At 37.8% G+C, this 21,478-nt stretch overlaps 1 protein-coding gene across 1 annotated transcript in view; it reads left to right on the top strand.

Moving 5' to 3' along the window:
• The window catches only part of SCML2 (Scm polycomb group protein like 2), a 60,619-nt gene that overhangs the window by 16,742 nt on the left and 22,399 nt on the right, over window positions 1–21,478 (top strand). Inside the window, exons 4-7 of the mRNA XM_013951709.2 lie at window positions 690–924; window positions 5,018–5,106; window positions 6,525–6,768; window positions 19,915–20,165. Coding sequence (XP_013807163.2) covers window positions 690–924; window positions 5,018–5,106; window positions 6,525–6,768; window positions 19,915–20,165 — 819 coding nt within the window. The remainder of the gene's footprint in view (window positions 1–689; window positions 925–5,017; window positions 5,107–6,524; window positions 6,769–19,914; window positions 20,166–21,478) is intronic.

Raw genomic sequence — 21,478 nt, 5'->3', positions numbered from 1 at the left:
TTTTCCAAAAATCTGATATCGGCTAATTGAATTGGCATTTCACTCTGTGTGTGTATATGTATGCATTCAGTTTTCTATGAATAAGCACAAGCTACGATTCCTATCTTAGCTCAGAAGTTTCATGTGACTTTGGGACTGTATTTCCTTTCTGTAAAATTAAGTTAACATTAATTCCTTTCTCTTTCTTCTTTTTTCACATTGTAAGCTTTTTTGATGCAGAAACTGTTTCTTGCCTTGAGCTTTTGTAAGCCTAGTAGGGCAGGGTCCAAGTTTTGTTTGAGTTTCCAAGACATTACTGTATTGCGATTAACTATCTCTTGTCAACTGAAAATTAATAAACCTTGCTTTTTAAAGAGCTGAATGTCATGTTTGTTAATGTCCTTGTTTTCTGTTCGCTTCAAGAATTAATCACTAGTCTCCTATCTTTATGTTCGTATTTTCATCAAGATTCCTATGTTACCCTTCATAGTAATGCTTACCTTTTAAAAAAATCAATCGTGTTTGTGCAGTAGAAACTGAAATGGTAGCTGTTAGTTATCTAATGTCCCTTTCTGACTTGATGCTCAAGGTTCAAAGGTTTCTTTATATTTAACAGTTGTGTTTGGATGAATGAAAGCTGTACATTGAATTAGCTGGTAAATTTAGAAATACTAACAAAAATAAGAAATGTCTTTTACCTCTTATTGTAGTCTAGAATTCCACCTACAAATGATTTCAAAGTTGGTATGAAACTGGAAGCCCATGATCCTCGCAATGTTACCTCGGTTTGTATAGCTACTGTAATTGGAATCACTGGCGCCAGATTAAGGTTGCGGCTTGATGGAAGTGACAACAAAAATGATTTTTGGAGGCTTGTGGATTCCTCGGACATACAGCCAATCGGGACCTGTGAAAAGAAAGGGGGCATGCTCCAGCCTCCTCTTGGTAAGAAGCAAAGTTTCTGAACTGTCATGTATGGAGGTCAGTTTTGTCTTTTCGCGTTGGCAAATTTGATGGTACTAATGCTTCACTGAACCATTATTTACCTAAAAAGGAGAGGTAAGCAAGCCAATTCAGAGTAAGTCAATTGTCACTTTTTCTTGTTTTGGATTTTTTTTGACATAAGAATGAGCAGAATAATTAGATTTTTGAGTTCTGGGTTTTTTTTGTGTGTGTCCTTTATTATTAAATGGGTGTGTCAGACTGACAGCTTTTTTAATGACCAAATATATTGTCTTGTGCACCAGTCTAAAAATATTCCCCGATACACACCCTATCCTGTGGATGTGTATGGATGCAGTATTTTCTTGCTTTATGTTGTCCATGCTCCTTTTAGCAGGCCTTGATAAGAATTGAGTAGTGCTGGTGGAAGCTGAGTGATTTTTCTTTTTCCTCTTCAGCTGAACAAAGTGGCCCACTAGAAGGCGCTCACTGTTAACCGAAGTGTGAAATGCTCAGCTGGGCTGCAGAAGGTGCATCAGTTCAGGACAATCTGAATGTTTTCTCAGGCTCTTGGAGAAGATTGATTGTGATCTGGGAAAGGTAGCACAGGAAGGGTTGACTACGGTATTGTAACATTCCACTCTGAGATAGGAGAAAAGCACTCCAGGGATCCGGCAAACTGTAAACTTATATTGCATACAATTCCGATCTCTTCTAATCAACACATCTTGGGGGATGCCTGATCAGTTTTTTATGACTGGGTTATGAGCTCTGTGAACACTCGTGAACAAGATATAGCTTTCCTGCGTTCAGAAATAGTGCAAAACTAAAATAGTCTGCAGAGTATCTTTTGCCTTCCATGGGCAATATAAGCTACAACATTGTGTCTCCCCAAACTGAGAAACAGTACTTAGGCTTTGTCAAAAAAGATTGAGGGCATTTATTGAAGGGGGAACTGTACAAAGGAATTCCTTGTTATATGATGAACAATCAAAGTTAACTTTGACTAACCACTGTGGGTAATACAACTGTAATGCAACTTCTCTTTGTATGATTAATCTGTATATTTAGATCTGCTTTCTTGTACCATATTTGTTATAGCATAAACTTCTAGACGTGAACATTTTGAAATAACACATTTTTCACATTGGTCTGAAAATAGTTCTGCTTTAAAAAAAGAAAAATAGTGACAGACATCTCTCTCAAAACAAACAAAAACAAAATTTCACAACAGCAACCCCCTTGCCCAAATCTGTAACATTCAGAAGATACAAGAAATAATGTTCTTAATGTAAAGAAATGTTACTATGGGTTTACCATCTTACGGTTATAAACCTCCTTCTGGCTTTGGTGTAATCAGGAATTCCTACACATGAGAAAACGGAGGTTCAGTAAAGATAAGTAGGCTTTCTCTTACTAACCTCTTATATTTGTGAACATTAGTTGCTAATGACTTTCAGATCCAAATGAAAATTACCATTTCACTACAATATGAAACTTGATTTGCTTTTATCAAGGCAAGCAGATACGGCAGCAGTATACAAGTATATATAACCTTTAAGACACTTAAACTAGATAATAATAAGGACAGATTTTTGTGCTGTTGTGCTACTTTAGAAACACAAGGAAAGCATTGCAACCAGGGTGGTTGTCTGGAAAAGTAGTATTTAGGATAGAAAGACATGGATTGTTAAGCCCAGAATGGGGTTTTTCTTCTTTCTTTTGAACATATACAGGTTTTAAATGAAAAGACTGGAAATTCTTGAAAAAAAATCTAAAACTTTTTTTTTTTTTTTTTTGAGGAGTTGTTCAGTTTAATCTCTTTGATGTTCTTGGTACATCCTTGCAGAATGAATGCCGTGGTACCAGTATGAAAGAGGATTATAATAGGAATGAGTATACCTGTTCCTTCAGCTACACAGATGTACAGTTTTACATGTATGGCTTTAATTAGGAGCCTAGTACTTTTATAAACCTGTTTCTAAACCAGCATGATGTATAAAACAGCTCTGGTTTATGTATAATGGGGTCAGCTTATCCATTAAGAAGAGAAACTTATTGTGCTCATCGGTGAAGGGGTTGACGGATACCCTTTGGATACTGTCTCGTACTCGCATTCAGTCAAGCTACTTGTGGTGCTGCACCTAACAAGATGTTTTCATACCACCAGGAGTGTAAGTGCATCTACCCTCAGAACAATTGCTGGTTATTCAGAAAAGAATGTGAGTGCCATTATTTGTCCCTCCTGGCCTAGATCTTCCTCGAGATAGGCTGAGTTCCAACTAGCAAACATTCTGGTATACCTAGATAAATTTTTGAAAAAGCCTTTTTGGCTGTTTTACAGCATCCTTTTCCTGGGCAAAGCTGGGAGCTAATTGGGTGTGTAATTACCTCCTGTTAGACATTTAAACAACTGATTTTTTTCTTTTTTCTTTTTTTTTTTTTTCTGAGTAGTAGGGAGCCTTCTGGATACTGATGTTCTATTTCTTTCATAATAAGTTAAAATAATCCCTCCTACCTGATTTTTACATGGGTTTAATTATGCATGTTACACCAGGTTTCTGAAAGTGATTAATGTGGCAAAGGTTTCCTATTCCAGCTTCCATTTGTCAGAGGTGATTTTTTGTTGTTCTTGCTGTTTTCAGCAACTTAATGTTTTCTGAAAACTCCCCCGAGGATAACACTTTCTGTGTTTTTTACCCGGACAATTCAAAGACCAAATGAAGTTAATTTAAACTGTTGTTTAGCTGTCATCCCGCTGTCTCAGGTATAAGTCATTTCTGTGCTAGCTGGTTAGGATTATGGTATTTCAATAATCAAATGTGTTTAGGTCATACAAAGACTCTGGTATCAAACCAGGACTGCTAATCAGCTCGGTAGTCCTCAAGTTATGACAGCATTTGTCAGGCATGAGTTTTGTATTCGTTTAGGTGTTGCATAGGTAGTTCCAACCTGAAAACTGATTTTTCAGCAGAGGATAACTTAAAGCTACAAATTAAAGGGCCATTTTACCATATAATCCAATTTTAGGTGATTTAATCATTTGACAAATCAAAAGTTGCAAGCATGTTCCACCTTTCTAGTTGCGCTTCTTAAATGGCTCATGGAGGCTAGGTTATGAGGAAACTCCTCAGTTTCTGGCAGTTCTAGAACTATGTGCTTTGTGGAGAAATTTCCTATTTGTATTATGTCTGTTTGTCTATAGAACTATGCCAGATGTTTACCTGCTAAAGATGTCAAACCAAATGCCTAGCGTGTCTTTCATTTTATTCGTTACTTTGAAGCATCCATTTGGAAAGCTCAGAAAGCAGAGGGGGTATTTTTTTGTTTTGTTTTTTAACTGGAAAATAGTTGGTCCTCAGGGAGGATTACCTGGAACAAAAGTGGTTTCAGCCAAACCTTTATTCTGCCTGAATAAGGTTGTTAATCTAAACAGATCTGATTATTGTTTGTGCTTTTTATTCATTTCTTTAATGAAGAATATTAAACTACAAACAGCTTGCATTTTGTGTTTTGCAATATGATACATGCATTTATTAAATTCATTGTATGTTCTTTGTTTTTTAAGGGTGTGTGAGTGTGCACGAGTATGTATGTATGTATTTGTTTGTTCATTTTTGGAGGAAGGAGAAGAAACCAATTGTTCTTTTTCTTGTCTGTATTTCGGTGAAAGAATTACCTTTTCATTTTCGAGGCTATTGCATCTCTTTAATAAATGAGAGAAGCTGGAACCGAGGATGGTTTTTGAGAATGAGAGTGAAAAGTGGCTCAGAAAAGTAAACTAGATACTTCTGTTGGGGAAGTTCCACTGAATCAGGGAATACGTTGGGTTACTCGATTATCTCCTGTACCGCAGAGTTAGATTATGACAAGTGATCTGCAGGCAAACCACTCAAAATGGAAATGCATGCGCAGCTTTCTGCACCAACAGCTGCTTTATCTGTCCCTTCTTCTTGGCTACGTTTATTTCAAGCCAAGTCCAAAATAGAGGGAATTAGGCATTAGTAAGGCAGACTTTATATCCTTCTGCTTCTGTTCTGTATTTTATAAACAGAAGGCAGGGATTTTGTATACAAGTAATGTATCTGTTACTTAGGATTCCAGATGAATGCATCTTCTTGGCCAATGTTTCTCTTAAGAACTCTGAACGGAGCTGAGATGGCACCTGCAGCATTCTTTAAGAAGGTAAGAAAGGGTCTCCCAGTAAACAAGCTTTTGTCAGCTGGTTCGTGGTTACTTTTTTTGTTGAGGAAGCCGAGATACTACACTGTTCTCTCCAGCATGGGAAGGCAAGAATATTTAAAATTATTTTAAGTTGGATTGGCAAGCTAGAAAGCTAGACAGGAAGTGATCGTCTAGTCCATTGGATGGTCATCGCTTTTTCCCAAGTTTTGGACCTTTAAAGTGTGCTGTGGTGTTTAGAAAAATTTTGTTAACTCATTTTTTTTGCGCCTCATGGATTTAAGATGTGATGCAGCTCTCATCTGTTAACAGCACCATGTTCATGTTGTGATTATGTGCAGGAATAAAAGTTTTTGGTGGTAAATAAGAGCCACTGGAATACAACAGTGCTTGGAAAGGTTTTGTTAAATGTTTTCATTGGGTGTATACTGATCGTTTAAAATGTAATGGGAATGTAGCTGAAAGTAGTAGAAAAAGGTGTTCTGCTGCTTTTTGAAACATAACTTTTGAGTAAATTACTGCAAAAACATGAAAAATTATGTAAGAACAGTAGTCCTATCAGAATGTCTTGTTGGTTCAATTTTTTGTCTTACTGTTCCTGTCAAGGTGCTAAAATCCTGCTGTCACATTGAATGACTTCATTCCTGATACTGAGAATGGAGTTTACAAGTATGTCAGCAAATCAAACAGTTGGGTTCAGACCTGCAGCCACCTTGCTTACATGCTAACTTTAAAAATTTTTTGAGCTGTGATAAATCATACTTCACTGTATTAGCTTATCAACATATCTGAGATCTTTTTTGGATGATGAGTTTCCTAAGGCAAGGTGGCAATTCAGGTTCCATTCAATCACAGCTTCTGCTGTGAGGGTACACTTTTGCTGGTCACGTAGACTTGATTTTTGTTTTCCTTTTGTCCACTTGGAATTGATCCAGGGTCAGTTTGGTTCAGAGAGGCCTATAAATAATGTCCAATGTTAATGAATTTTTTCATGGATTAATTGAGAGGTGAAGTTTGTAGCAGGCAGTTATCAGTCCCCAGGAATATACTTTCCTTGCAAACCTCCTTTTCCTTATTAACATGTAATATTTTCATTTTAGTCTCTCTGTTGTCTTGTTGCCCAGACATAGTGTGTTGGGTGCAACCTATTGCTTATGTAAATGCTTTAACGTAGTCTTTCTGTCATGAGGAATTTTGCTAATGATTTCAACTATGTTCATGGGAACAGAATCTAGCCTTTATAGTATAAAAGAGCAAAAACAAATTTGATACATGAATAAGTTTGGTTTTTTTAAAAACCTATATTACAACTTTTTGAGAGTAGTCAGTGTAAGAAGTAAAAATTTTGAAAAAAAATAGTTGTTTGTTTGTTTTTAAGAGGTTATACAAACTCAAATGTTCTACCACCCTTGCTCTCATAGGAACCACCAAAGCCTGCGCCAAACTGTTTTAAAGTTGGAATGAAACTTGAAGCTATAGATAGAAAGAATCCATACTTAATTTGCCCAGCAACCATTGGAGATGTTAAAGGAGATGAAGTTTTTGTTACATTTGATGGCTGGAGAGGAGCATTTGACTATTGGTGCAGATGTGATTCTCGAGATATTTTCCCAGTCGGATGGTGTAGCTTGACAGGAGATGCATTACAGCCACCAGGGAACAATGGTAAGATGACTAATAATATTGCTTGATTATTCTTCCCCTCAATTATAGCAGAATTTTAAAAACCAGCTGGCTGTATGCAAATAAGGCTGAAGGTCTAGTTTGCAAGTAGTTGATGAGGCTGAAATTTTGTTATATTTTTCTTTATGTAATTTAAAGCTAATGGTATAGTTTCTGGGAAATAGTTTTTGTCAGTTCATATCAACTCTGGAAACATTTTATTTAATAACCTACTATTATAAGTGCTTTTGATAATCTTTAATTTTTTGTGTGCTTGGGAAGAATCTTGGGTTTAAACTAGGTTTGCTGTTTATATTACACATGGTTAAATATTCCTCTTTAATGACACTAATATAGTTTCTGCAGCAGCACCTTATATTAAGCTAGCTGCTACGGAAGTAAAGTAAAATAGTCTTCTAATAAGAAAATATTATAGTAACTTTGCTTCTATGATGTTTGAAGATTTAAACTGTGTATTTAGTGTTTTTTGCTTCACACTCCCCAAATTCTGTTTTGAAACTATGTATTCTGAATGCTTTATCATCCTCATACCTGTGTGGATGCTTGAACATACGGCTATAGAATCCCTTTAACTCATAGCCACTGTGCTTTATAAGCTGTAGCCCTCTACCCCGGGAAGAGGAGAAATGAAATAAAGAGGACCATCACTGAATGTAATCCCTTCGCTACTCTGGGGACCTCTTGTCATGTTTCTGTAATCTAAAGTTTTGCTGTCAAACTGCTTGGGCTGTTTTTTTACCCTACTCCCTTCAGATTTGAGATAAGGAGAGTTTTTAAAGAAGGAGCCATATTTTAATGAATTACTTTACTATTATTGATCAGCTGGTGGTGAGTGAGTAAGGAACAAGTAGACAGGTGTCACAGAGCTCTTCACTGGAAGTACCAAAAGACTAGAAGCAGGAAGGCAAGAAATCAGTCACTTTCTCTGCCTTCTCGCTCGCTGTTATTTTTCTTGATCTTATGCCAGCAGGTAAAGAACTGTATGGAAAATCTAGGTGAGGTTAGTCAAGAGTACCTTTCTCAGCTGCTCGCTGTTTTCTCTGCATCCCTGCCCTCATTTGCCTGTCTATAATTACTGCCTTCAGTTACTGTCAGTGGGACAAAGTAACTTTCATCTGGTTTAGTCTGCATTGGCAGGTTTCAGCTAGCCAGCGACTCTGTGTGTAGCTATACTGTCAGATCCCAGATGAGCAGGTAAAAACCTGCCGTGAGAAGGCAGCTCAAGTGAGGTGAGGACACCCTACTTTAGATCGGAAGTAATGTAATAGGTACAAAGCTGACTACAGCGTTAATGTTTGTGTGCTTCAGTTCCCAGTCTTTGAAGTGTATTTCTCAGCTTCCTCAGAAGGTTGCCCTTGTCTTGACAAATCATCAATAACATGTGTTACCATGGTAAGTTAATGATATTAGTTGTGATGAAATAAAATAGCTTTATACAAAAGGGGGCTGTGTAAATAAGTGACAGGTAAAATTTTTTAGAAGATGTTTTTGTGGCAGTTTAGATTGCTGCGTCCAATTGCATCTTCTGGAAAGAAGCTTTATTAAATTGCTTAGACTACTCCAGTTTCAGTGCTGGAGAAAGAGCAATGTTTTGAGATAATATGTAGAGAAGTTTTCTTGCCTGTTCAATGTTTGACAGAGATCAGACATAAGAGTTGTATAGCAAGTAGTTAGTAAAGATGATTACATATTCCAGTTGTTCAGGTAGTAAAATGAAGAAACAGAATGTTCAAGGCTGAAGGCTTGGAATATCTAAGCTGGATAAGTTTTATGAAGTCTGTTGCTTTGTTATTAAAAACAATAGTTCTTTAAACATTACTAAGACCTGAGGCAAAATTTTTACATACTTTTAGTCAAAAATGAGAATTTTGTTTATGTGATAGAAATTGGGGCAGGGAGGTGCAGGCTGGTGGGGGTTTTGTTATTTGTAATTCTGAAAGTGAGTCCTAAGTTAACTGCAGTTTTATTAAAATTTTTATGTTTGCTTCTTTTTCCCCATCCTGAGCAGAAAGAATTTGTTGGGTTTTAAATTTTGCTTCATGTCCTCATTTGTTAAACATGCATACTATATGCGTTTGTCTAGTTTACATAGCTAGATGAAATATTTACTGCTCTCAGGTTACATTTTTTCACTGCAGTTTTATCCCTTTTGAGCCATTAAAGAACTGTAATGATAGCCCTTTATTAAGATGTAAATAATAGCTTCAAGGAGAGTGTAATCAAGACATTTTAATTCAGAAATATGATAACGTTGTCAGAATTCTTCATTTAAGTCATGTTAACATTGACTACTTCTTCCTCTGTAAAGGAAAAAAGTATGAGAGATACTATGTTGTAGGAATTCACTTGAAATGTTATAATGTCATTCTGGCCCAGACTTTTTTCCTGCAGGTTGGTTTAGTATCTTTGTCTTAGATTTACCACAGTAGAAAGTGAAAATACTTGACTTAGTGTGGCTAAGAATTTAGGGTGAATAAAGTGGGAAGTATTCTTAATCTTTCTAACTACTTTTTCTGAAAGCATATAAATGTGGTAAATCACTGGACCACCCAGTATGGACCACCCCACCCCCCCAGATTTTAGTGAGCAAGCAAAAACAGTAATCTACTTAATCTAAGTATGAATGCATGATTCTCTAAGTTTCATCCATTCCTAAGATGACAGTCTCCTGCCAAGAGACTTATGTTTTTAGGGCCTAGTTTAACACTTTGCAAGAGAGGTGAAGAATTGCAGTAAGGGAGGCTTCATCTAAAAATTGGGGAAGACTGTTCCAGCAGTTTAGCCATTTTAGGTTGCCTGGAGAGAATGTAGGACTTCTGTTGTGGGAGGTTTTTAAGAACAAATGAAACACAGGCTTCTTAGATACGGTTGAATTTACTTCAGAAAAAGTTAAGGGATATATGTAGTCTTTTCAGCCCTATCTTGTGTGACTCCCATTGTTTTTAGAATGATAAGCTCAGGAACTGAGACACAATTGATACAAGATTAAAAGGAGAAGGTAGGTAAAAGGCTTTTTTTGGGGGGAGGGGGTACTCTTTTTTTTTTTAAATCATGCAGGCATTAGTCTTCTTGCTGGTGTTTTGTCTTTGATCCTTTTCAGCAAATGTAACTTAGGTGGACCTGGGTGTTAGGGTATGTGCACAGTGGTATGAAATGTAGTCATACTATTTAATAGTTATACTAGCAGTAGCTCTGTTTAGCTACTATTGTAGTTGGTTTCTCTAGAAATGTCTCTGATAATAGTGATCTGTGTAATACATGGTGTGACAGCAGTACTTGGTCTCAGCTTGACCAGCTGGCCCAAGGTTAATATTCTAAGGATGCAGTAGCTTGTTTCTCTGTCTCTTTGTGTCGCTTCAGTGCTGTTAGAGATGGCTTGTCACTCAGGAACATCAGTGTGAACTATAGCTGATGATTGAATTTGGTGTGATAGTGTCTATGCTGGATCAATCTGAAGGACCATCTGCTTTAGCAGACTTTCTCCAGCAGTGGCTGGAAGCAGATGTCTGAAGAAAAGCGTAAACACATAGGAGTGAGGTTTGCAGAACTGTTACTAGTATCTGATGGTTTGTGACCCAGCACATCCGAAGGCTAGGAATAATGCCTTTGTGCTGAATACATCCTGGAGGATTTTGATCTATTCTGTTCAATTACATTTTGGAGCTACCTGAACTTGTAGCACCAAAACATCCTGTAGCAGGGAGTTCTGTACTTAAGGATATGTTCTGTGAAAAAGGAGATATTCTTTTTCTTTCTGGTAGCTTCATTTGTTGTCCTCTAGTTCTTGTACAGAAGCGGATTCTTGTACTTCCAGTTCTTGTACTGGAAGAGACAGTAAACAGTTATTTCCCTGATGGCCTTCTTCATTTCAGTCATGATTTTATAGACCTATATTCTATCTTACCTCAGTAGTCTCTATTCCAAACTTGTGAAGTCCTGTTCTGTTTTGTTTTTCTTTGTATGGGATCAGTGTAATTCTTTTGATCATCTGTGTTCTAATGTACTATTTCCATTTCAGCTCTGTCATTTTTGAACCACTGGAACCAGAAATGCACACAGTATGTAAGGCTCAGTAGCATTGTGGTGTTTTCTGCTTTGTTTTTTTTGTTCCTTTTGTAATAATTCTTAACTTTCTATCTGGGATTTTTGTATTGCCGTGGAGCAATGAACTAATACTGTAAAAGAACTATTTAGTTTAATTCCAAGATGTCATTTTTGTATAAATCATCTAATAGCCCATCATTGATGACAGAAGCTGGGTTATTTTAAATTATTTGACATTGAATTTCATCTGTTGCACCCTCACCTGCTGAGCAGCTGCTCAGTTTTGCAAGATCTTTCTCCACATCTTTACTGATTCAAGTAATTATTTAGCAATTGTTGCCATCTCATGCTTTACTCCTTTTTCTAGATCTTAAATGTGTTGAATGACACAAGCCTAAGCAGAGATCTCATCAGGAGTTCTCTAGAGTCCTCTCTTGACTGAGGAAACATGTCCATTTATTCCTGACCACTGCTTGGTATTTTCCAAGAAATTCTTTAGAAGGATCATGAGGATCTTCCTTCATATCCGTTGTCAGCTTAGGGGTTTGGGGGGGGGAGGGGTTACTTTTTAAAGAGTTTTTAAGAGAATTTAAAAATGTAAATGCAAATCTACAGACTACATCAATTGACTTTCCATTGACTCCTTAAAAAAATTGAAATAGATTTGTGAGGTTTTGTCATTTCTTTACAGAGAGCATGTTTGCTTCTTCCCCAATACAGTGTATTTATCTCTGTGTTCATTACTCCTATTATGTACAATAGCTTCTAGCAACTTAGCCAGTACAGACATCAGGTATCCTGTCCATAACTTCCTGGAGCCTTTTGAAAATGTTGGCATCACATTAACCAGCTTTAAGTCTTTGGATCTGAAGCGATTTTAAGGAAGAATTTGAACAGCACAGTCAGTAGGTTGGTCACTTCATCTTTCAGTTTCCTTAAAACTCTTAAGTACTGTCTGTCCTGCCAACTCTTTACTGTTTGTTTTGTCTCCGTTCCCTAACCTCTTCTACTGGCACTTCATGTCAGAGAACTTGTTTCAAATCACTGTAAAGAGGGGTTCTGGTATGGGAACTTATGCAGGCTCCTTTGGAGTGAATATGAATGCAAAAAAACATACAATTTTGTTGCTTTAGCATCATCTTCTGTGTGTGCTCATTCTGAAATCTGATCATCTGTTGGCTCTGTGTAATTTCTGCTTTTGGTATGCTTTAAAAAGGCTTTATTAGTTTTCATATCTTTTGGACATTTTTCTATTAACTGTTTTTTCTGGGTCAAACGTATTGTGCTTTTCTATTTAACTGCCATAGTTTGTGATTTTTATTTTACTCACTTGGACAGTAGAAATCTGTTACCTATGGCTAAGAATATTCTTGTATTGCTCTGTAACTAGCTGTATCTGAAGGTTATGACTGAACTAGAAAGCAGTTAACTGGAGACTGTCTGAACAGATTCTGTTGACTATTTCTATATAAACTCATTTTACTATTTAGTCATTACATGTAAGTGGCAATTACTTAGACAACCCACCTCTTTATTTGTAATATAAGCAAAACCTGTTCCATAAAGGAGCGAAGAAAAGAACAATTGGGAACAAGCTGTCTGGGACATGATAAGTAGTTTCAACTGCAGAGATTACTTTATACTTAAAGTAGTGTCTATCATTTAGATGTGAACAGGGGCTGGAGTGGGATCAGTTTCTATATATCGCTGATCCCCACACCCTTCTAAAATTGGATCTTGGATAGGTCAAGGTGTGATCATGGGCACAGGAAGTCACGCAGGAGAAATTGCTCTCCGAGATCCACAGGAGAGAATTTTGGTGACCAAGGGAAGGTGAGGCAGTAACCTAAATAAATAAAGACAATGATATGTTGTAGCTTTTATCCTTAGCCTCCCCCCCCCCAGCCCTTCCCTTACACCTTTCACCCCACCACACCATGCGTCACCTCACTGCTTTTCTCCCAATTCAGTGTATTTATTGTCGGTGAGAGCAATCTTCTTTCATTGCCCTAATCAGCCTGTGATGTTAAAGGTCTCCTTCAAAAGCTGTCTGCAGCAATAAGAATAGTACAGGCACAAGCAGAGATTAAAAAGTGTCTTGTTTGTCTGTTTTATGATTTCTTAGTTTAGTTTTATTTCATTTTCAACCATGATCTCAATACTTTGTGCAGATTTTTCCATCTAGCTACCAGAAGCATACTGTTATTGATAATGGAATTATGTCAAAATAACTGTGCTGTATTTTCAGCTGAATTCTACCCAAATGTGCAATATGATTATAAACTTCAATGCTACTCTACAGTGTTTGCAGATAAAACAAAAAAGTGTTGGAACCACTTGAGAAAGAGCTACTGCAGATCTGTGAAAAGCTTCTACATTGTTTACTTTTAAAATAGCAAAAAAAGTATCAGATAAGCACAGTAATACTTAAGTTTCATTAAAGAAAGAAACAAATGTTGAAATGGTACAATTTCATACTGTTGGTTTCATTTTTCTCTCAGCACAGCCAGCTTCCTTTCATGAACAGATCACAGTAGTTAAATCAGGCACATACAGTTAGCAGATTTATGCTGTCTTCAGAATTGTACATGAAAAAAACTTCAGTGCTTCAGGCTAAAATCTGATTTGCTACATTCTCTTACATGTAAAGCTTTTTTTATTTGGTCTTAATGTTTCTTGGCATCTTGCGGCAAGGTCTGGATGGTGCTGCTACAGGGCAATAATCACTTAGGAAAAGGTAAAGATTTTTGCCTTTTCCCAAAGCTGCGACCTCATTGTCTGGTTTCCTGACCACCTTACCACATTTATTATAAGATAATTGTGATTTTCTTTTAAAATGCAAGTGTTCCAAGTGCACGTATTTTTGACTGTTACATAAAAAACTTGTTTTTTATTTGCTCTTCTTCAGGTCCTATGGATGGTGGTGTCATCACTGGCTCTGTTGCCCAACTAGTGGAGGGGGCTGGCTGGATTGTGTGCAAGTGTGTGTTAGTACATATAAGCGATGTCAGGAATACCAATGCTGCCATTCAAAACCTATGCTGAGACAAAACAAATTGTGGTTTTGCACTAACTGTGGGCATTTCTTTTTTTTCTTCCCCTGAAGCTTGTTGCATTTTACTGTCTCATTTTGGGCCCACTCTTTATCTTGGTGATGCTGTTGGGGAAATGAGTTCAGCATCTGTTTCCAGAGTTTTTTGCAGGCCTTGTTTTGGTCTCTGGATAATCATTTCAGATTTCACTTGGAAGAAAATCAAAATGTTCCCTATTCATTACGATTTTAAGGATCGCTCCTGTTGTGATGCACAGTGAAGGAAACGGCATGAAGCACAAAGGCTACTTAGAATTAACAGATCAGTTCAGGGTGAGAGATTCACTTAGTACATTTTCCATCGTGGTAGGTTAGGTCGATACATGTGCACTGTTTTGAAGAGCTTTGAAAAGGAAGGACTTTCTAGGTACGCTTTGAAGATTGAAATAATGTGAAAAAACAGGCAGATTCGGTGATGAATCTGAGGGAGCAGGAACTAGGCGAAGAATCTGGCAGGGAAAGAACCAGGATGCTAAAATCCTTACCCAAGGCTGTAGAGCTAGGCTTTGCCATGCTTAAGGACAGATTCATCACCAGCATGCCCAAACAGTCTTTAGGTAACTCAGATTTGCGCTTCTGAGGAAAGTTCATTGGATGCTTTCTTCCTTCTGAGCTTAGAGACTATCAACAAAATACAGTTCCGTTTGTTGCTAGCGTGGTTACAATGGCAGTGCTTTGTTGAAGAGTGAGACCTAGCAGCTGACTCTTTGCAGTTCTTTCTGGAGAGGAACTGTAGGGATCTTCCCAGGAATTTTGTTTTGTTTGTATTCCTCCACCAAGCTGGGCTGTTTGGGTTTGTTTGTTTTTGAAAGTGGTGTGTGTTAGTTTAGTTAGCAGTGTTTTTTGATGGAGCTTAACTGGCACAGGTACACCAAAAGATCATAGATCTGTTCTGTAGGTGCTAGCTTGACTATTTCTTGAAAATGTGGGAGACCAGTGCTATGATTGAGGTTTTGGTGGGAGAGTAGCAAGTGCTGTGATGCAGTTTGGGCAAGTCTCTGGGAAAGAATTGCATTCCTTCAGTTCCTTGTTACGTTTACTTAGCCCTCCCTTTTGCCTTTCAGGACTGTGAAATGAAGGCTAGAATTTTTTGCAAAAGATACCAAGAGACTTTTTTTATACTGAGAGCAGAGATTGAAATCTAGAAGGAAGGAAATTATAAGCCATGCTGTCCATATCTTGCTAAGGTAAAGGCTGAAGTTCTCAAGTGCAGTGTTGCTTTTTAGATAGCAAAATGATGAATTAGAATTGATTTTATATTATAGTGTCATCCTAATACCTCACAGATCTTTTAACCGGAAGTAATCCAAATATAGATTGAAAGAGCTAGAGTGTATTGCAGATGCTTGTTGTGCTTTTGTATGGCCCTCTTCTTAAATTTCTTGTTTGATCGAGACCCAAGGACATCTTTTTTTTTATAATCCTTGGCAGTAAGCTTTTTTGAAAAATTGCTAATCTTTTCCACCTCCTCTTCCAGCTTGTCAAAACTATCATGATAGTAACTTACTATATTCAGGAAGGTTAATTTTATAGCTAAAATCCAGGGCTAGAATTCAAAAAGTATGTTTCCATTAGTTCTGCTGTGGAATTCTCACATGGATTTAGGGTAAGCTGTTAAATCTCTTTGCCTCCACTTTTTTTAATTTGTAGACGAGAGAAGGGCCAGGTTTTTACATTCTCAAGAAGAGCGTTTGGCTTCACTCTCAGTGCGGGCGTAGGAACAATACTGCAGTGCCAATAGAATCACTTCTGTCTTGAAAGCAATGCTGGTTTAAACACTGAATTATTGTTTTTATTGTCTTAATTGGCACCTTAACCTCAGGTAGCAATGCTATGTTCACAGAATATATGAAGAAACAGGCCCCTTTGCTTCATATCATTTCACTTTGGCTTTTTGAAGTCTTTTCTTGCAGTTGCCACTCGACACTAACCAAATGATAGATTTCTAAAATTTAAGTATTACAAATCTGAAGCTTTTGTTCCTCATTCTAGATAAAAAGGTAAAGTGAAACCATTGCTATGGATTGTTTAAGATAATTTTAATAATTAGAATTTCATGAGAGTTCAGGCTTCTGAGCTGTCATTTGTCCCATCCCCTTCCCAAGTGCTGGAGTTTTTCAGTGGCTTCAGATTTCACAGTTGCCTTAGATATCTGACTTAGTCTGGCAAGAGATCTTGAGGATAGCATTATGGGGTCAAATTTTGCAGTCGTGCATATATCTGGTCAGTTTTTCTGCTTCTATGAGCAGAATTTGCCCATTATCTAAAGTGTAATCTTTCATATCCTTTGCTTGCAAATAAGCTTGGTTGACTGCTGTGGGTCTGCTTGTGCAAATAAGGGCTGAATTATGGTAATGCATTTTCAGGCTATGGGTCCCAAGATGTTTGGATTTTTGTTTTCTGCTATGTATGTTGGATCCAAAGATTGTAAGTGTTGGATTCTCACAGGAGTGATTTTTGGGAAAAAATTGAAAATATTTTGAATGAGCAGTAGTTAGAAGTATGAAAGATATCTGTGTATTTCATTAAGTTAGTCTCCTGTACCTTTCACTAATGTGACAGTATAACTAGAACTCTGTAAACTTTGAAAACTCTGTTCATTTGCTAACATTTATATGGTAAAGTGTGTGTATGTAGCATGATCTCTGGCCTTCAGTTATTGTGGATGCCGGTACAGTTTTTTGGGTATTTGTAAGACATGGGAAAGAATGCTGTGCAATGCATCAAACTCCCGAAACTTGAGCGGTTGATATTTTTGTAGAAGAGCAACATGAACCAAATGCTTTATTTCGTTTGTGCGAAGGCCATTGTGATGCAAAGCAGTATCCTGAAAAGGCAAATGTGCTTTTTCTGTTTTAAATATCCCAACTAAATACTGCAGTAATTGCAAGCAGAGCTTGGTATTTTTCCTCTCTATTCTTTTCATCGATATATTTTAACAAGTTCTCATGAGACTATTAAAATGTCTTAGTTTTTGGAACATGTGGTCTAGTGGGGATAACTTTGTCCACAGATGCAGTGGGTTGGCAGCTAGCTTTTGCATGTCTTTTCATTTCCCTCCAGCTTCTGTGACCCAGTGTAACCTTTGGTCTCCCTCTGAAGGCCGGGGTGAAGGAAGTATGAGCAGGTGACTGATGATCACTGTCAATACAGCCTGCAGACAATATGGGAATTACTTTAGCAGTCTCCCGCTCCCTCACGCTCCCCCTGCTCCTCTTTTAAATCAACAAATGCAAATAGCCGGCTCCTCATTTGCTCGTGTCTTGGGGAGGCTGCCCAGGCAGCATGGGCTTTGTTGTAGTCCTGCTTACTCAAAAAAGCAGCTTCAGCCCTAGTCAGAAGAAAAAATATCAAATGGGACCTGACCCCCACTCCCCTTAATGATTAATGCTGCTAATATTTGGTCCTCTGGCGTATACAGGTAGGAAGATACTGTGATAAAAATACTTGTATTTGTATTTCAAGGGGGCACCGTGAAGCGGTAAGAACTGTTTGCATTGTTCATCTTTGTCTGGTAAATGTCCTCTGGAAAGGAGTAGGGATGCCCAGTGTGTATAAACTCATACCTGTGCTCCTGGAACCTGTTGCCATTAAAACTTGTTTGCTGTTGACATTGCAATTAGCTCTGTATTTAACATTAGCGATTTATTTACTGTGCAAGAATAGGAATGCATTTGCTAGGTTTCAGTATAGACAGAGGCACAAAGAGTTTGTGAATCCATGCTACCTTACAAGTTCATGATTATTTTATAAAACATGTAGTTGGGTGGCGCAAATAAATAAAAAGAACAGTATTTTACACTGGTATAAGCATAATACAGGACATAATGCATAATATTGTATTGTACAGTATACATTTGATATTGTTCTGCTTTCCAGACATACATCTCAACTGAGTTGTCATTCAAAGATTCAGGGACAGAAGAGTAATGCTATGCCAGCATTTGGTTAAAATTCTGTTCAGCTTATTTGAAGCTGTTGTATGTGAAAATAAGTTTTGGTATACAGGGATAGAAGTGGTCACTTTCCTCATCCGGAAGGTGGTCCTCCTCAGATACCTAGGGGTATAATGTCTGTGTTTGATGTATTAGGATTGCAACCAGCCATAATGAAGAGATTTCTTCTAAAGACTGTTTAGGGATATTAGATTTGTAACTGAATCAGACAAATCACAATGTATGTAATTGGTCCTAGAGCTTTAAAAATGTGTGCCAGTAGAACTTGTGTTTTGTGTTTTATAAGAAGCCTGTTTACAGTGTGTAGTTCATCTTACCAGGACATCCTATTTTGCAAGTACTTTTATTCTAATTTTTTTGTCTAAGAGTTAACAGTTATGAAGTAACAGTTTTAAAGCTAAATGGTGGGGTGTTAAGGTGAATATCATGCACATAGCCAGGCATTAAAGCTGTTACTCAGTCTTTAAAGTATATTCTTTTTTCTAGATCTCTTTTCAAATGTATCTCTGGTAAGCAAATAAAACGTGAAATAAAACCCAAAAAGTCTCAGAATACTGATATTCTGGGAGAAGACATATTTCAATTTGACAAAAAATCCAAGAAATTAACTATTTAGAAGCTCCTTATGCTCCAGTTTTAGTCTGCAGAAGTGCTTTGGATCAGGCACTGGTGACTGACAGTCAAAGCTCACTTGAACCTTAATTTGCAATACTTTTAAGTCATGTCACATTAAGTTCATAATATTTAAGTTTAGGATGAGTCACTGAGTTTTTCCCTGCGTCAGTGAACTGCAAAAGGTCGTGGTCCAGACAGTATCATTTTAAGCTCCATCCAGTTTTAATGTAAAGACTTCAAATTATTTCGCATATGTTATGAGTTCTCCCTCCTTTCTCATACCCCTCCCAACAATAAGGTGGTTGTCACAAAAATTTCCCATTTTGACCCTTTGCTTACCTTTTCCTTAGTAGGTTCTATGCCTTATCTGTCTGTCTGTCAGACATCAGGCCAAAGAAATAGAAATACGGTTCTCTCTGCACTTAGTCACTGTTTTTTGTTGGGCACAGGTACTAGTCTAGTATGGCGCAGAGCATCTTTTTGTGGAGGACATATCCGTACACATAGCTTCTGTATGACATACTGTACTCCTGTTGTTTTAATCAGTCTGTTGCTAAGGGAATTGTTAAAATAAAATCATTATTACTTTGGAGACGAGCGAGATGGGTGAAAATGATTGCTAACTAGGAAATTTTATTCAATGAAGCCTGATTATAGCTTGCAGGATCACATCAGATTATAATGTAGTCGCATCCTGTACATATTGGATCAATTTTGTATTGGGATGAGAGATTCAACAGGGAACTACTTCAGTGTAAGAATGAATAAAAAGGAAGTTTTGCATTTTATTTCTGGAAGTCCTTCCTTCAAATAAAATTTTAAGTCTGGATGGCTCCAGGTAGAAAATATCAGGGAATAGTCACATGAACTTCAGTTTTCAACCTGGCATCTCAGACAAATACTAATTAAGGATACTTTGCCTATCATCAGTTTCTCCCCCTTTAGTTGAATGATTTTCTTCACTGCCCAAAATTTCTGTGTAGCTCCCTAGCAATAATTGGCCTATCTTGTATTTGTAGAAGCTGCTCTTATAGGAGGATGGCTATCGTGGGCTATATAATTTGTGAAGTATTTTGAAGGCTGCCTAGGTGAATGGCACCTTATAAATATCTTAGTAGTAGTAACAATGAAAATTTTGGAAAACATTTATAAGGTGAGTGGATTAATTCTTTTTAATTTATATTTTAATGTTTTTCTCTTAAGGAAGTCCCTCTAAAATAATGAGTATAAAGAGTTCACTTCTTGGATTTAATGAAGTTATGTAGTCTCATGCCAAACACTTAAATTCAAAATATCCAAATATATTTATTTTAGAATGTAAATTATGCACTACACTTTTTTTAAGCCTTTGTTAGAAAAGTTACATTCCATCATTCATTTTGAGGTTTTCCCCCCTTCCCTTTTGTTTTTGTTTTTCCTCAGTTTCCATTACAAAGAGCAGTGCAAAAATCCAATCTTCCCCTTCCAAAGTGACCCGACGTTCAATGCAGTCTCCACAGAAATCTGCTCCAGTGCCGGCGCAACAGGGCAGGAAACCAGGTCGGGGCAAACCCCCTGGACAGTCTGCAGTTCCCAAGAAGGGCAGGTCTCCTAAAAATATTCCCCTGACAAAAAGCACCTCTCATACTGAAAATCTTAAAACAAGGAAAAAAAGTTTAAAACCTGGAAAAAAGGTTAGTTCTTATCTACTACTTTACTTTACATTGCAGAATTTTGTAGAGGTTTTTTTTAATTATTTTTTAATTTCTATCTTCTCTGTGGCCTTAAGGGCTTTATTGTATTCAGAAACTGATTACAAGAAAAACTCTGGAATAGCTGTTCTGGAATATTTATTTCAGTATAAGCTTCTGTGGATAATCTTATTCTAGAACAAGATTACCAGTTTAGATTAATTTATGGGTGAGTTGTTGGGATGGAAAAAAACTATTCTGGAATAGCCATTTCCAGTAAAATTGCAAGAGTAGGGAAGCCTTTAGGCTATTTAGCCTGGGTTATTTTGTTGCTGAACCAAATACGTAGTTCTCTTAGTGGTGTTCTATCTCTTGTTTAGAAGCAGTTAGAACTGGTGAGGGTCTTGGAGCAAAACTTAGGCATCTTAAGCATACAGCTGGATTTGCAAAATCAATCTCTCTGATACTCCCTAATCCTGGAGACACTAGCATGCAACAGGAGGCAGCTTTTGAGGCAGTAATGCCCCGGGTGCCTGGAGCGCTGCCCTGGGCAGGCCTGCCTCTGCCCTGATCTGAAAGACTTGGTGCCTTTCTCCCCTCGAAGCACAACCTGAGCCCTCCTAGACTCTTCTTTCAGGCTGCAGGTCCTCTGCCATTTCAGCGGATACCGATTGGTGCTGCCGTAAACCCGCGCTTCCCTGTTGCCTGGGACACCAGCGCTGGCCTGTAAATGATCCCAGGGTGAGCCAGTGCAGGGAGCTGAATCGGTAGAGAACAGACCCAGCATCCCTTCCCCTTTACTCCCCTCTTTGTCTACTCCTTCCTCTTCCCCCCCCCAAAAAAAAAACAATTAAGAGGCACGAATGCTACTACAAAGAAGGATATAGGATCACAGCAGGGCAGATTTGGGCAAGTCTTAAATTGCCATGGAAGTACAATCTGACTTTTTTAAGACTTGTTCACTCACTGCAGTTCCAGCGGTGCTTCAAGAGGGCAGGCCACCTAAAATAGCAGTCATGCAGTATCTTTCCCCAGACAGCTTGTGCCTTGCCCCTGTGCTGCTCCCTCCTCTGTGCTAGCACAAATATGGGGGAAAGGGATTGCTTTCTGGTCCCCTTCCCCGCAGTCTGGGCTCACTGTGTGTCTGTGGCAATATTTGTAGTGATGCATGGGAGGGGATGGACTAATGGTAGGAGTGGGACTTCTCCCTTCAGTGACAGTGATGAACAATGTAAAGTGCTAATGAAGTAACATTAATAGAGCATGCCTCAAAGGCACTAGCACAAAAGCGGAGGCAGTCACTTCTTTGAAATGGT

This window comes from Apteryx mantelli, chromosome 1 (genome assembly GCF_036417845.1).
Source record: "Apteryx mantelli isolate bAptMan1 chromosome 1, bAptMan1.hap1, whole genome shotgun sequence".
Classification (NCBI taxonomy): Eukaryota; Metazoa; Chordata; class Aves; order Apterygiformes; family Apterygidae; genus Apteryx; species Apteryx mantelli.
Note: the sequence above shows the minus strand (reverse complement) of the source record. Positions and strands in the feature narration are given on the sequence as shown.